At 44.3% G+C, this 17,559-nt stretch overlaps 1 protein-coding gene across 1 annotated transcript in view; it reads left to right on the top strand.

The window, feature by feature from the left end:
- Window positions 1-17,559, top strand: part of LOC126272319 (cytochrome P450 6k1-like) — a 151,628-nt gene that overhangs the window by 69,780 nt on the left and 64,289 nt on the right. The window contains exon 3 of the mRNA XM_049975105.1: window positions 11,776-11,911. Within this exon, the coding sequence (XP_049831062.1) occupies window positions 11,776-11,911 (136 nt within the window). The remainder of the gene's footprint in view (window positions 1-11,775; window positions 11,912-17,559) is intronic.

Genomic DNA, 17,559 nt, shown 5'->3' with positions numbered 1-17,559 from the left:
TTTTTCCACTGTCCAATTGTCCATAGTTTGCGCTCCTTACACCAAGCGAGGCGTCGTTAAGCATTTACGGTGTGATGTGTGGCTTATGAGTAGCCGCTCGACCATGAAATCCCAGTTTTCTCACCTCCCACCTAACTGTCATAGTACTTGCAGTGGATCCTGATGCAGTATGGAATCCCTGTGTGACGGTCTCGATAGAAGTCTGCCTATTACACATTATGACCCTCTTCAACTGTCGGTGGTGTCTGTCAGTCAACAGACGAGATCGGCCTGTATGCTTCCGTGCTGTATGTGTCCCTTCACGTCTCCACTTCACTATCACATCGGAAACAGTGGACCTACGGATGTTTAGGAGTGTGTAAATATCGCGTATAGACGTATGACACAAGTGACACCCAATCACCTGACCTCGTTCGAAGTCCGTGAGTTCCACGGAGCATTCCATTCCGCTGTCTCACGATGTCTAATAACTACTGAGGTCGCTGATATGGAGTACTTTGCAGTAGGTGGCAGCACAATGCACCTAATACTAAAGTCGTATATTTCTGGAAATGTCTGGATACTTTCGATAACATAGTGTACTTACATCGCTGCTTGAGTTTTCCACTTCTGTTAGCCCCTCACTCCACCGACTCAGACACAGACTTCTGTTGTGCAACCAGTTGCCTCGTTTTTTTTCTAACGTTTTTCGTTAGCTTTGAGTGTAGTAGTTAGTCTGATTGCAAATAAATAATCAGACACCTGAGTATCCTTGAGTCTTCTACTGCGAGCATCCTATCAAGTCCCACAATCCTCGCCTCTACAAGGTGCCCTATGACAGTGTTCGGAGCTAATCCAAGTAATCAACCTACCTTCACTAGAAGTTTGTTATTCTGCATTTGCTCCTAACTGCTCGGAAATTGCAGACTATCTCTAACCTAACACACAGTTCTAACTTCTACATTAAACTGTAATATTGTGGTACGTTTCTTGGTATGTTGTGCCTAGCCCTGCAGTACACACAGACAGTTTTGACTGGCTCCCACTCTCGACTGCTCCCACTGTTACCTCCTGCTGCTACCACAGTCAGATTTAGACGAGTTGTAGAGATGTTTCTTCCGACACGTCTGTCACTATTTATAAATGCCTAGTGTAATTCTGGTGAACACCAAGGTAACCAAGGTCCTGTAATGAGGTAAAACTATATTGCGATCGCTGTAACAACATCGTTGCTATATGCACACTCCAAGTAAGAAATGATAAGCAAGTTTCGAACAGTTCGTCGCCGTAACAAACACGTGCATTAATCCTTGCCCAAGCAATCTTACAATCGTACAGTGTAAGTGAATTCATGATGACAGCAATACATACTGTAGGTATGGGGAAAGTCGTGAAAGCAAAAATTAGCCACTCGGCCATGATTGTTGAGAGAAGGAACACATGCCAACAATGTAGCGTATTCAGTACTCCGAATCAGACTCACTATAATTGCATGTTTGCCGTTTGCTACCTGCTTCCATTAAGTAGTATCACACATCTTGATTTATATTCCAAGGACTTACCCGTTTCCATTTAATTTTCACTACGCTGATAATTATGTCCATCACCTCAGTCTGTTGCTTGCTCCAGTTGCTTTTATTCCTCAGTTCCCAGCACGCATTTCTCCATGTCTCACTTGTGAAGAAAATGACTCAGCAGTGTAACGAAATTAAGTCGTAATATGCTGTGTTATCTAATCTTGACGCGAAGTGACCTATATGTGAAGAAAATAATTCTTAGACGTCTGCTTTGCGTAATTTTGACCGTGAACTCGCACTTGGTCATGAATATGTCGTAATATGACGTCTTATTGAATGTAAATACAGGGTAAGTGGCTGATGGCTGTCAGATTGAAAATTCCCCGACGAGCCGTATAACTTAAGCGGTATACCACACATCACAACAAAACATATAAATGCACCCAACAAAAACACTACACACAGGCAAAAAACACAAGCATCTAAAACAATGCGTAAAACATGTGTAATAACAACAACAATAAAGTAAATGAATAACATACTTGTAGTAAATAGCAATAACTACTATTAGTTGAAGGTCAATAGTATCACCATAGAAATTACATTTATTTTTATGGAATGCAAATATTGAGTAAAGTTTGTCACAAAAGGGACAGAACTTACATTTGAAACTACATGAAATTCTTTGAGTCTTAGAGGAGGAGAGCACTCGACGTTGCAGCTTATCTTTTTTTGTAGACGATGTGCTGTGACGTAAGCGGCGACTTGGTGATGCTTGCGTGTAATTATTACAGCTCCATCGGCCATGAAATTATAATGGATACTCCTCAGTGTATGATTCTCCAGACGTTAATATCAACCTCCGCATCGTTTCTTTGGCCACAGACCGGTTAGCCGTAGTTGCTGTTTTATATCCATGTTCGTATGTGTACAATTACAACGTTCTTTATGCACACTCAGTAGCAGCTCTTGCGTATACATTTTGAGTGTTCAGGAGTTTTTAGATTCAGATAAATATGAAAGTGTGGAATTAATAGCACCTGCTGTATAACACTTACGCTTATCAATATATTTATACAACTATCGCCACTGCCAATAATGATAAAAACAGAAATTATGATAATACTATGCATAGCTGCCTGAAAAAAGAAAGAATTGTTTTTGTGGAATTTTATTGTTTTGTACGTAATTAAGGTCAGTTTAAGGCAAGAACAAAACAACGTTAAGCTTTCGCTATTCCCTGTTTCGCATTTTTATGTAAGTGGTAATTTCCGTGCTCTTTTTTTATTTTTCGGACAAATGTACAAGATCCTTAACACACATATTAGCTAACGAATTAACTTCTAGGCTAAAAGCAAACATTCTTACGTTGCACCCACACAACAGCTTATGCTTATTTTACTCTTATTTGTTAAATGTTCGCTTGTAATCACGATATTTTAAATCGACACTTTCTCTGTCAACGGATCTGGTCTGGGAGGCCCTAGTTCCTTTGCAGCTAACTTTTCGTAATTTTCTTTTCTGTTAGCGTTTAAAACAGGTTCAACACATGGGTACTTAACTGGAATGCAAATGAGGCGCTGAGAACCATAAGGGCCATAAGATCACCGTCTTAGATCCCACATTTAGGTGAATATCAGAGAAAGCAGTGAGGTAGTTTTTCGTGAAATTCGTATATTCAATCTCCGCCCTGATAGCTGGGTGGTCAGCGTGACGGACTGCCGTCCTACGGGCCCGGGTTCGATTCCCGGCTGGGTCGGGGATTTTCTCCGCTCAGGGACTGGGTATTGCGCTGTCTTCATCATCATTTCATGCCCATCAGGCGCGCAGTTCGCCCCATGTGGCGTCGAATGTAATAAGACCTCCACCAAGGCGGCCAGATCTGCCCTGCAAGAGCCTCGTGCCCAATGCCGCCAAACGCTCATTTCTATTCGGTGTGGGCGTACAGTACAGACAAACCCAACCCACCATAAGATCAACAGATGTCAGAAGAATGAATAAAAGTTACAGCCTCACAATCGACGACGATGTGCTTTATCATTCTCAGTGCCTCAAACGGATTGCAGTATGATGAAAGCCGAAACTTAATGTACTAAATCTCATTCAGAAACCCACAAATAGGTTTTACTATTAGTATAACATATATTGATGTCTGATCTAATTTTGCTATATAGAGAACGAATTGGCATATTTGGGGAGTGTGCTACCATATAGCTGGATTTATGCCACGCGAGCAAGGATAAAAGTCTGCTGCAGTGTGCTACCACATGATGGCTCTGACATAAACTTGTAGCTGAGTGGTAAGGGCTAGCTATGAACTTTGTTTATCAAATCTGTATGTATTTGGCCCTTAAGACCATTACGTCACGCTAGTAGCTCATGGGAAAAAGCTCCTTATATACAACTGAAGATGTGCTCGCGAAGCTGAAGCCAAGTTTTACAGAGTCTAGAGGAGTAGCAGCTTAGCATAGAGTGGTAGATTTAGTTCTGTGTACTTCAAACTACCGCATCTACATTGCGTTTAACAGCGATATAGAAGAAATAACGAATAAATCAGCAAGGAGTCAAAAGTTAGGGTGCTCACATCCTCTTGTGTTCTTACGCAACAGCCGCCACTGCAGACAATTTTCTGTTTTTAACGTCCAGCTCACAGTTTTAAAACAATGTGCGTAGCGCTTTCACTCGCCGCCGCGTGGTTACAGTCGACCGCTTTTAGCAATCATGATCGTAGATTCATAGTTCTGGCGAAAACAGTAACGCACGTCGTAAACATCTTAACGCTCACGACAGCTTATTCAGTTGCTAGCGAGATAATAAATTCAAAGTACATTAGTTTTGCTACTCAGTTATGTGCAAAACTGTTCGGTTCTAGCCACAACAATCACAACCTTTCACGTAAGCATTGTCGCTGCTGTTTTAGTACTCATTGAAGCCCAAAGTATTCAAAGTCACACATTTTGTTTCGTAACGTCCACTTTGTACTGCGACCGAAAAAGAAGAAAGGTGCCATAGATTTTCACGAGCGTCTGTGTAGTACGATAGCACAACACACTCGCATACGCCATAACGCCGCACATCCACGCAGTGTCACTGGTCGACTGCCAACGGTCGATATCGCTCTCGCATCACAGTTCTTCCAACAGTGCTGAGTATTGTAGTGCAAGCAGAATACCGTGGCCGGTAGATGCAGGCCACGTGTGGGGAGAGCGACAGTGGTGGGGGCACGGTAGGTGCTGTAGGGGAAGTACCGAACACTGGAGGGGAAGTACCGAACACGGGAGGGGAAGTACCTTTCTAAACTGAAACCTACACTCACATTTTTTTGTTAATGTTAAGCGGGGCTCCTGCACGCCCACACTTGCACGGTGACCATTCAAAAAGATCTGTCACCTTTCCTTTGGTTAATATCTAAAAAGCATTGCGCCGAAAATGTAGCGATTTATTTTCGCCTTGTTTGTTAACCGCTCGTAACTTTCAGAGAAGTGTCACGAGCGAGGAATTTTGAGTAAAATCTACGCATTTCTCTTGCTGGCGTGTTAAAATTTCGCTATCTCAAACAGTCTATGAAATATGAGGGCTGTAGTGCATATTTCACTGTGGCTTTTTTGCTGGCACGGTGCTATCGCAAATGAGTGCGCTACGTCAGATCAATTTTCTAGACTGGTGACAAACAGAGATCTCTGGCCAGGTCTAAAGAAAAATTCAACATGTTAGTTAAATCTCATACACAGAAACATATATGTAATACGCACCGAACGCAAAATCAAAGCGCCCCCTATTTTTCATTGCAAACTTTTTCGAATTTCGCACAATGTCTTACTTCCACGTAAATATTACAGTAACTATGAACATTAACGAAATGATGGACACATCATAATGAACCTGCCATATAAAGCTACAAGTACATCAAAAATGATTTTTTTATTGAATAGTTTCTGTAACATCGTTTGAGAAAAATGGCAGGGCGTGCGCGTTGCTTCTGTCATCGCCGACCGACCGAATGGTGACAAACGCTTGTTAGTCTCCCCTTTGAACGAACGAACGAACTCTCCCGCCGCACTGGACGAAACCTGGTCACTGTGCATCTGCCACTGTATCCTGGGCGACCTTTACATGTGGTGCCAGACAGCACATTTCGGAAAAAGCATTAGAAAGATCAACGTACATTGACACACAGTCTCATTTAAAAGAAATTCATGTAGCAATATTAATAAAGGAAACACCAATTACGTTTCATATTATAGAACAAAATAAGCATTCTAAACCATCAGAGATATGTGTTCAAAGTAAAAGGAGTAGAACAAAAGAAAGAAGAAAAAGAAAAACAATATACACAAAAGAATTACAGACATTGGTTGCGAGTGGACATTAATTGAAATCAATGAAAATTTGTGCTGGACCAGCATGATAGTCACATGCGCTGACCGTTGAGCCATCCGGACGGAGTAGCTGCCGCAACTGCACGTACTACCTACACTACTGGCCATTAAAATTGCTACACCACGAAGACGACGTGCTACAGACGCGAAATTTAACCTACAGGAAGAAGATGCTGTGGTATGCAAATGATTAGCTTTTTAGAGCATTCACACAAGGTTTGCCCGGTGGCGACACCTACAACGTGCTGACATGAGGAAAGTTTCCAACTGATTTCTCATACACAAACAGCAGTTGACCGGCGGTGTCTGGTGAAACGTTGTTGTGATACCTCGTGTAAGGAGGAGAAATGCGTACCATCACGTTTCCGACTTTGATAAAGGTCGGATTGCAGCCTATCGCGATTGCGGTTTATCGTATCGCGACATTGCTGCTCGCGTTGGTCGAGTCCGATGACTGTTAGCAGAATATGGAATCGATGCGTTCAAGAGACACCGTGCTGGATCCCAACAGCCTCGTATCGCTAGCAGCTGGGCTGACAGGCATCTTATCCGCACGGCTGTAACGGATCGTGCAGCCATGTCTCTATCCCTGAGTCAACAGATGTGGACATTTGCAAGACGACAACCATCTGCACGAACAGTTCGACGACGTTTGCAGCAGCATGGACTATCAGCTCGGAGACAGTGGCTGCGGTTACCCTTGACGCTGCATCACAGACAGAAGCGCCTCCTATGGTGTACTCAACGACGAACCTGGGTGCACGAATGGCAAAACGTCATTTTCTCGGGTGGATCCAGGTTCTGGATGGTCGCATCCCTGTTTGGCGACATCGCGGTGAACGCACATTGGAAGCGTGTATTCGTCATCGCCATACTGGCGTCTCGGTCACCTCTTGTTCGCATTGACGGCACTTCGAACACTGGGCGTTACATTTCAGATGTGTTATGACCCGTGGCTCTATCGTTCATTCGACCCCTGCGAAACCCTACATTTCAGCAGGATAATGCACGACCGCATGTTGCAGTTCCTGTACGGGCCTTTCTGGATACAGAAAATGTTCGACTGTTGCCCTGGCCAGCACATTCTCCAGATCTCTAACCAACTGAAATTGTCTGGTCAATGTTGGCCGAGCAACTGGCTCGTCACAAGACGCCAGTAACTACTCTTGATGAACTGTGTGGTATCGTGTTGAAGCTGCATGGGCAGCTGTACCTGTACACACCATCCAAGTTCTGTTGCCGGCCGCGGTGGTCTCGCGGTTCTAGGCGCGCAGTCCGGAACCGTGTGACTGCTACGGTCGCAGGTTCGAATCCTGCCTCGGGCATGGATGTTTGTGATGTCCTTAGGTTAGTTAGGTTTAAGTAGTTCTAAGTTCTAGGGGACTGATGACCACAGCAGTTTAGTCCCATAGTGCTCAGAGCCATTTGAACCATTTTGAACCAAGTTCTGTTCGACCCAATGCCCAGGCGTATCAAGGCCGTTATTACGGCCAGAGGTGGTTGTTCTGGGTACTGATTTCTCAGGATCTATGCACCCAAAGTGCGTGAAAATGTAATCACATGTCATTTCTAGTATAATATATTTGTCCAGTGAATACCCGCTACATTTCTTCGTGGTGTAGCAATTTTAATGGCCCGTAGCGTAGCATGCCTCCTGTCAGACCGAAATTCTCAACTGACTCATGTATTCCTCATGTCGTGCCCCTGACCATTATTCTCATTACTCTCGGTATTCCACCGAGTTTCTAGCCTGGTGTGCACTTGTCCGAAAGAACAGACGTCACATATACATGTAAAAAGTTATATCACATAATTACTGATTAAATATAACCATTGTAAACTTTTCTTTTCAGACAGTTAGGAAACTTAATTTTGAATATCCTATTGCGTTCCCCAAAACGCAAGACCACTTTTATTCTTTTTTTATTTCTTTTTTTGTCCACCCAATCGTTGTCTTCAGTCGTAGTAAATATGTGGCGACTATGGATAGATTATCGACTATCGAGAGTCAGCATCAACTGCTGCGAAGCTCAGTGATATCACATTTGACTCAGGCTGAAGCTACCGCTAGAAACTTATGCATTTATCCAGTTTAAAAATCTGAACAATTCTTGTGCTGCTGCTGAGAATACTTTTGGTGATATGAAATCTCCTCATTCAGTTTTGAATTTCTCAGTCTTGATTAACGCTAATGGAGGCTGTAGCATTGACGTATAGGATGAGGCTGGGAATTGCCCCTAACTTGGTACTGCAAAGAGAGGAGGGACGACGGAAGAGTAGGCATGGCCTCCAAAGTCACAGTGGAAGTGGGCGGTTACTTTCGTACCGCTTTTAGTTGGAAACATGGAGTGGTCAAACGAACAACCTGCTTTTGCTGTCGAAACATGTTTTCCCTAAAATCGGAATATAATTGCAGTACACCATTATATGTTGTTGCGGCCCATCGATGGTCGAACCCGGGACTCCAGATGGCCGACCTGAAGCCGGGACCCACCGCGTCATATTTCGTCTGGAAGCCGAGCAAGTTCAATAGCGTCAAGGGGCAGTGCGGAGTGATACAGCGGTATTCAGAAGTGTTTCTTTATTCACATAATTTACAATTGTACGATGGGTGCAGCATAGTGTCGGCGTGCCACCCACAGCGTTGTCCCGCGAGGCCAGCCGACTCAGAAACTGCTGGTATGGCGACGCCACTGCTCCGTCATCAAGGCCACTCAGCTGAAGCCGGCCGCCCTCTACCCCGTCGTCGCCCGCCGAGGCATCGCACCTTGTGTTGCGTAGTTGCCCGCGATTCCGGAGCCTGTTACAGTCCCTGGTCCCCACCGTCCCCTGCCCCGTTTGGCCTGCTCTGTCCGACCATGGGACGAAGGTTGTTGTACGGGTCACCCGTGGCCGTCGGCCGCTGCTGCTCCCAGGACAGGACCAGACTCGAACCCGCGCCCTCCTGGATGTGGTGCTGCAACTTGCCGCTAGTGGTGCTTGCCGGATGGCAACATTCGCCGCCGTCTCTGGCGCTGTGGCAGTGCTGTTGCGCCTCTCGCAGCATGCGCCTCGCCTGGTGGGAAGCGAACGTAACCCGGCCTGGCCCTGCTCCAGACCACAGTCACTGACCTCCTTCAGGCAGACTGTGCAACCTCCAAGTACCCGGCCGCCATTCTGTCCCGTCCTGGTGTTATGTCCCCGAAGTCAGAATACACCCTGGACAAGTACATAGAGGGTAAGTCCAGATTTACACAGAATATTTACAACATCGCTGCCAGACTGGCCCCTATAAGCGCAGACCAGCACAGGTCCGACCTGACTCTCGACTGACCTGGCACACCTCCCAATCTAAAAGTGCCTGACTATTTATACTACTTTTCCCCTCGCTTCTGAAGCAGTGTCAGAGAGAGACAGAAATTATGGCAGGGATAAATTCCCATACGTCAGCCATTTACACATCGCCACTCCCAGCTCTGGCCTACTACCTCGCCGCATACATCGCAATAACTTAAAGCAACGCTGCAGTTCCCTGCCTTGCTGTCGCTTCACACCAAACAAATCGTACGTGCAATACACCGCTGCAGCTCCGCGCCATTTTTACTGTGCCTGGCCTACTGGCTGCCGACTATTACCACACGATGCCAGCGCCCCCAGACTTCATCGCCCAACCGCGCCTTTACTGAATTTTAACAAAATTCCTATTTCCTACGACTAAGGCTTATACTAGTGCAGCTGTCCTTAGGTTAGTTAGGTTTAAGTAGTTCTAAGTTCTAGGGGACTGATGACCATAGATGTTAAGTCCCATAGTGCTCAGAGCCATTTGAACTAGTGCGGCAATGTGTACTCTATGTTAAATCCCCCATCGTTCTGTTTATTAAGACATCTAAGACATCCATCAATGTTAAAATGTGCCTCATCACTGGAGAAAATTTGCGCTTCTTGAGAAGCTTTCGAATCAAGTCTTTACAGGATTGTCGTTGATTTTGCCGGTCTTGTTCTGACAGTTTTTTAGCGATTTCCATTTTATTTGGGTGAAACTGAATGTTTTTCATGGAGAACCCGACGCACAGTAAGGCTAGGCTGAGCAAGCAAGGACGTGTGCTTGCGAACAGAGCATATCAATGTTACGGGTAAAGAACTTTTGTCGATGTGGCAGTGTTATGAAAAAGAGAGTTGGTCCACAGAGGACCGTTAGAACTCCCTAAAAAATTAAGGGTGTCAGAAGGTCAGTGCTGCAGTCCTCTAAACGTTCTGTTCGCAAGTACACGTACTGTGGGTCGGGTTCTCCACGAAAGACATTCAGTTTCATCTGAATGCAATGGAGATCGCTACATAACTGTCAGAACAGGACCGGCAAAATGAACGACAATCCTGTGAAGACTTGATTGGAAACGTTTCTCAAGATGCGCACATTTTGTCCAGTGAATGAGGCACATATTTACCTTTATGGATGTCTTAATATACAGAACATGCATTATTGGAGTTATGTCAGACCTGAGGAAATTCATGAGAGACCGCTCCACATGATAAGGTCACAGTTTGGTGTGCAATCAGTGCTGAGAAAATCATTGGACCTTATTTTCTTTGAGGAGAAAAAGCATACTGTTACCGTCAATAGCGGACAACATGTTAACGTGATCCAAAACTGTTTTTTACGGAAAACTTCAACAAATGCATATTAGGCTCGTTTAGTTTGCAGGATGGTGCCACAGCCCACAGTGCTCGATGTTCGATGAATGTTTTGAGTAAAATCTTTGCCGATGGTTTGATCTCACCGTACGGCGACATTCCATGGCGTGCACGTTCGCCTGATTTACACCCGTACGAGTTCTGTCTTTGGGATTATCTCAAAGATGAAGTTTTTAAACACCGCCCAAGCACGCTGGGAGCCTTATAGGATGCTATACGACTTGAAAGAGGCCGCATTCCACAACAGATGCTCCTTAGAGTGATGCAGAACTTTAGAAACTAGCTACAGCTATTTATTGAGAACGAGGGACGTCACTTGCAGGATTTGATGTTCAGAACTTAACAAAATGGAACTTCCAGGTGCGTTTTATTAGGTAGTAATAAAGTGTTTTCTACCATTTTTAAGTTTTCTTTTGTTAACTTCTATAGTTCGGGATAATTCCTTGCCCCATACTGTATAACTTATTCTCCGATATACTACGAGGGACTTTAAAAAGTAAGTTACTAATGTCGTCGCAGACTAAGAGCATTGCGCAACAAGTGTGCCGCACTGTCACAACAGAGAAAGTGTTCCTGGTTTCCTATAGAGAGAATTCTGTTGCTGTGTGATTAGCAAGTGCTCTACAGTATGGAAATGAAATGGCGCAGCAACTGAAAACGTATTCCAAAGCCGAAATACGCGAAACAGCACAGTTCTTGTGTGCAAAACGTCTAAAATGTACACAGATTCTGGCGGTATATGGACCAAACACACTGTAGTGTCCGACCGTAGTGAAATGGTGCAACAATATGGCCAAGGTCACAAAACTTAGGTGATGCTGATCGGGAAGAAAAACCGCCGATATCGACCACAGATGACAATATCCAAGCAATTGAGGAACTGATTCGGGACAATTGCAGATTTGCCACCGATGAGGATGTTCGAACATCAGTCTTCGACTAGTTCCGTGAGCAAGGAGCGGATTTCTACCGTTCAGAAACTGAGTGTTTTGTAGAACTTTCCGACAGATATTTAAATAGACACGGTACATTGAGAAGTAGTGTACGTATCTGCGTCGCTTTCAAGTGTAATGCAAGTTACTTGACCTACCATAATATTCTGTAACTTACTCTTTTGAGACGTCTCTTAACATAAGCACAATCAACGCTCAGTATTGAAGAGCTGGGAAATTTTCCGTGACGTAGTGTATTTAGCTGTGGACAGCCCCTGAGACACCCGCTTCCCGCAGGCCCGCCGTGCTGATCCGGTCGCCGGAGCTGCTGCGCTCTGTGCTGGTGAAGGACTTCGCCACCTTTGCGGACCGCTACAACACCAGCGATGAGCATTCCGACCCCCTGGGCACCAGGAACCTCTTCGTCATCAAGGTAGGCGAGCGACGGCACCAGCCTGCGCTCTCAGCTATAGTATCTGCACGCGCGCGCGAAGCACACAGCGTTGCTGAGAAGGATGGATCCAATTGAATTAATTTTTATTTCATGAAATACACATTGCATATGAGTAATCCACATACCTTATTTTATGGCTCTAAGACGCTACGGACTATAAAACGCACCTTAATTTTTAAGCAATTTTTTAAAAATTAACATTTTTACGATTTTTATCACTAGATTGCAAAACCAGACTAAAAATAATCCTTAATTTATAAAACCGAACTGACCTTCAAAATACCTGAAAATTGTCTTCTGAACTTTTTTCTTCTTCTTCTTCTTCTTCTGCTTCTTCTTCTTCGTCTTCGTCGTCATTGTTGTCCTCGTCTGGCTTCTCTGTCATCGAAAGCGTTATTTCTTGGAACAAGTAACAATAATTTTTTCTCTCATTCTAGACTACAACTGTTTTATCCACTGACAAACTTGTTTGATTGTAGGTCAATAATCCAGCATCCATCTGTCCCATTCCTCTCTCATATACATTTGAAATGCTTTGTTTATTGAGACATTAAGAGCTTGTAATTGGGAAGTAAGTCCTCTCGAAATAACAGCAAGCTCTGTATTTCCCTGTCTCAGTTGCTCTTTCACAGAATTTTTCAAATGACTACTTAACTGCGCTAACACAAGAAAACAAATCTTCTTCAATAAAGCACCTTTTCTTCTCTCCCCACACTCTGTTAATCCATAACTTCATATCAGCCTCGTCCATCCAACCTTTGACCTGACTAAATTTCAGAAAGTTTTGGTTTTGGCATTATTTTGCGCTTGAAAGTGATAATTGTGTTAAGTTTAGTACCGTCAGCACGACATGAAAGGACAACAGTGTACTGCATTTTTTTCACGTCCACTTGTTTTTATAGTTACAGTTTTAGCACCTTTCATGGCAATAGTTCAGTTACTCGGCACATCAAATGTCAGAGGAGTTTCGTCCATATACGCTGTTTGGCTTAGTTCCACATTGGTTTTCTTCCGATATTGAATAATAAAGCGATGGAAAATTGCTATTTTCTCTTCATACTGACGTGGAATGTTTTATATATTTTGGTTTTGGTTCGCATGCTAAACCCATGACGCTTCATTAAACTGTAGCATCAACCAACTCCAGCCCTAAAGTCTGTTAAGTTCCACTTTAGCACTAGCATTTTTGTATTAATACCAATGCCATTTTGACGATACCCTTGAATCCACTTCAATACGTCATCTTCTAGTTTTGGGCACTTTGCATTCGGTCCTGTATTTGCACATTTTGTCTTCCTCATTTTTTTCAGTTCTTCTTCACTTGCCCCCCCCCCCGTCGCGAATGGATTTTTCTGTTGGTGGAGAGCGGAAATGCCGCTCAGCTGCTCTGTTTCCATGTTCTTCAGCATATGCTATTAATTTCAATTTATAGCCTTCATCATGAGAATACCTTTTATCTTTTTCCATTACGAAACTAGCTACTAACAAATATATTATACCATTACCGATAACACATATCATTTTCAATTTAATTTCACTGGCACCATAGACTGCAACGACGGATCATAGGCTAGACAGTGTTCTGGATTTATGATGGCGGGGCGGGAGCGGAACAATGTTAGCAAGCTTGTGAATCCCGGCAACTCATGTTCGTCGCATCGGTGCACTGGTGCTGCCAGTTGAATCCAATGTTCCGCGGAATCGAATGTATGGCCATTTTAAGACTGGCGGGAATTTTAAATCAAGTGCTGTGCTAATTTCGAGTACAAAACGCCTGAGCTTTGGAAGGAATTTTTCGAAGAAGAAAGTGCGGCTTATAGTTCGCAAGATACGGTGCAGATAGAAACAGAAAGTTTTAAGGCTTACAAACAAGGATTATAAACGTTCGACGTGTTTCCGTTCTGCTGTGTGACAAAAGTGTAAGCGGCAGCCGAAGTCGTTCCACGCGTGTGTTACTGAGTTCACTGCAGCTGTAACCGGGTTCTCCATGCCGGTCACAGATGTCGGTAGAGGTGGGGTGTAAACTGCTTCTTTCTATAATCCCCACAAGACAAAGTCACATGGAGTCAGATTATATCTCAGCAGCTAGGACGCAAGATCAAGGGCTTCTTTTCCCATGCAAGCTGTCCCTCTAAAAGAAGAGATTTACATAAAAATGTTTCGACATAAAGGTGTCGATAGGGTGAAGCTGCATCTTGTTGAAAAATAAAGTCTCGTGAGTCCTCGCGAGTTCAGGAAAAAGCCATTGTCACAGCGCTCAAACGCGCTGTTCCACTAACTAAATAAGAATCTCGCATAAAATTTGTTTTGTCATAGGGAAAAAACAGGTTGCAATGAAACTTCCTGGCAGATTAAACCTGTGCCGGACCGAGACTCGAACTCGGGACCTTTGCCTATCGCAGGCAAGTGCTCTGACATATGAGCTACCCAAGCACGACCCACGCCCGGTCCTCACAGCTTTACTTCTGCCAGTACCTCGTTTCCTACCTCCCAAACTTTACAGAAGCTCTCCTCCGACCCTGCAGAACTAGCACCCCTGAAAGAAAGGACACTGCGGAGACATGGCTTAGCCACAGCCTGGGTGATGTTTCCAGAATGAGATTATCACTCTGCACCGGAGTGTGCGCTGATATGAAACTTCCTGGCACAATAAAACTGTGTGCCGGACCAAGACTCGAACTCGGGACCTTTGCCTTTCGCGGGCAAGTGCTCTACCATCTGAGCTACCCAAGCACGACTCACGCCCCGTCCTCACTAAAGTTTGGAAGGTAGGAGACGTGGTACTGGCAGAAGTAAAGCAGTGAGTGTAGCTTGGGTAGCTCAGATGGTATAGCACTTGCCCGCGAAAGGCAAAGGTCCCGAGTTCGAGTCTCGGTCCGGCACACAGTTTTGATCTGCCAGGAAGTTTCATATCAGAGCACACTACGCTGCAGAGTGAAAATCTCATTCTGGAAACAGGTTGCAATGTTGTACAGGGATTTTGTAGGTCCCAGATGCGAACTTTGTCTACTGACTCTTCCAAAAATATGAAACGCCACTTCGTCTCTAAAAATTAAGTCCGGAGTAACGTTCCATTGTCTTCTTTCTTACCATGTCGTCACAAAATTCAATACTGTTTTCTTTGTCCTTTTCAACAAGAGCTGCACCAATTACAAGTAGTAGGGCTTACACTGAAAACAGGGTCTCAAAACGCGCCCTACAGTTGTTTCAGACACTCCTTGTTCCCTAATAGCTTTATTGGTCAACTTACCTGGACTACACACAAAGCTTTCTTCAAACTATCTCACGTCCTCATCCGACACACGTAGTCGACTCGTTCTTCGTCCTTTGCAGATACATCCAGTATGCTGAAACTGCTGAAACCAAAGACCTATGCTTACCCTAGTTAATGGTTCAAAGCTGAATCGGGGCCGAAATGTCCTCCACTCACTTTTTCCGAACTCAGTAACGCAGAAAACCTTACGCTGAATGGTAGCCGTACTATAAATGAAGCGAACTGGGATTTGCTAGAGTACTAAAATGTATGTACCTGCCACCGCACGGGTATGGAAGCTTTACAGAGAGAATGCCCTTAGTTAATAAATAATCCTGACCATCTGCCTAACACCAATATGTGTCTCTTGTACTTATCAAATGTTAAGTTCTTCAGTTATGAAATGGAAAACGCCTCTCTGAAATAATAACACTAAAAATCTGTATACACTTCCGTTTATTATCCCTTTGGCAAGTAACGCACTCCCTAACAATGTTTACGTGCATCCACTCCTCTACTAACAGTTAAGCTCATCTCCCATTCATACTGAAACAATCATGGCTACGTTGCACTTCCACATTAATTTAATAGGTAATCATTGTTCACGGTAGCCTTTTTCAATTATGTACTAACAGCAATATGATCTGCCGTGGAAGTTACAGCGTAAGAACATGATGCTGTCTGCTTCAAAAATTTTATAAATATTTCCGCGCGCCTTTCCGTGAATAAACTGAATCACTAAAATACCTTTACCCCAAATCGCCTTTCTAACAAATTTTTCAGTCAATTTATCCGCAGCAAAGACTCTCTGCACACTCCCTCAGCCGATGACCAATAGAGTTTAGGCACTGTTGACGTTGAGCACGAAGACAGTCCCCCGCCAGAGAAAGGCACACTCAGCTTCGAAAATTCCAGAACCCAGCGATGAGTAAGGAGTACGACAGCGCAACGTCATAACACCACGAATAAGAAGAGCGTTCAATAACTAGTGAAACTAACTTTTTCTCTCTCAACCTCGGTTGAAAAAATGCTCAGTTTGTTGTGGAACATCATGTAAATAGTCCCGCATCAGCCCCTATAGTTCCATGAAGTTCCAACACGTGGCGGTGCTGTGCGTTACCTTCAAAATGGCGTCCGTAACGAAGGTGTGTTTCAAGCACAGAGCTGTCATTGAGATTCTTTTGGCGGAAAGCCAGGCATCGCTGATATTCGTGGGCGCGTGCAGAATATTTGCGAAGACCTGGCAGTGAACAAAGGAACGGTGAGTCGTTGGGCGTGGCGTCTGTCATCGTCGCAATAAGGTTGAGCAAACCTGTCCGACCTCCCGTGTGACACCTATAATGTTGTAAGGTGCGGACACGCATTCGAGGTGACCGACGGATCACAATCGCTGTCGACACACTCATCCACTAGCTGTGGTACTCAAAGGTGTGTTGTGTCCGCTGGTTTCCTCGCCGCCTAACATAAAGAGCAACAAAGCCATCTGTGGGGAACTCCTTGCGCGTTACGAGTCTGATCTTCATAATTTTTTCCAACATCGTCACAGGCGAAGAAACGTGTCTGGAAGTCTGAAGGAGTTATTCTATTTGATGTCCTGCCTTATGGTCCAATTGTCAACTCTGAAGTGTACTGTGATACCCCCAGGAAATCGAAGAAATGACTTCAGCGTGTTCATCGCCACAAAAATGCAAACTAACTTCTCCTTCTTCATGACAACGAGAGGCCTCAGACAATTTTGCACACTCGGGAGCAACTCACAAAACTTCGACGTACTGTTCTGCCTCATCCACCTTGCAGTCCGGATCTCGCATCTTCCGACTTCCATCTGTTTGGCCCAATGAAGAATGCACTCCACGGGAAGCAGTAAGTTGTTGATGGTGAGGTTATTGGTGCAGCAAGACGTTGGCTCTGACGTCAACCAGAACAGTGTTACCATATGGGAATATAGGCCCTCCCTGTAAGGTAGCGTAAGGCCGTCGCATTAAACGGACATTATGTTGATGAATAGCAGTTTGTATCCAAAAGAGTAGACAATAATATGGTTTTCTGGAGTCCTGATTAAAACGAACCAGCTTTGAGAAAAAAAAATGTGTTGCATTACTTATTGAACGCCACACGTAGTAGCACTCCTTAGAGAAAGAGCACTTTAGTGGTTATTTACGCAACTATCAGAGCTCTAGTAATGGTAACCGGAATATTGAATCCTCTTCTTTTCATAAAATGAATTTTAACTTGCGTGGTTTTTTTTAATAACGCTGCACAACAAACAAAACGGATTTCCTTGTGTTGTGCTTTAGACTGCCTCTTACCAACTATAGCTCGCTGCTCGCATCTTTGCTGATTCGCTGTCTTTGGCAACAGTAGCCTCACATCC

Source organism: Schistocerca gregaria, chromosome 1, assembly GCF_023897955.1.
Source record: "Schistocerca gregaria isolate iqSchGreg1 chromosome 1, iqSchGreg1.2, whole genome shotgun sequence".
NCBI classification, from domain to species: Eukaryota; Metazoa; Arthropoda; class Insecta; order Orthoptera; family Acrididae; genus Schistocerca; species Schistocerca gregaria.
Note: the sequence above shows the minus strand (reverse complement) of the source record. Positions and strands in the feature narration are given on the sequence as shown.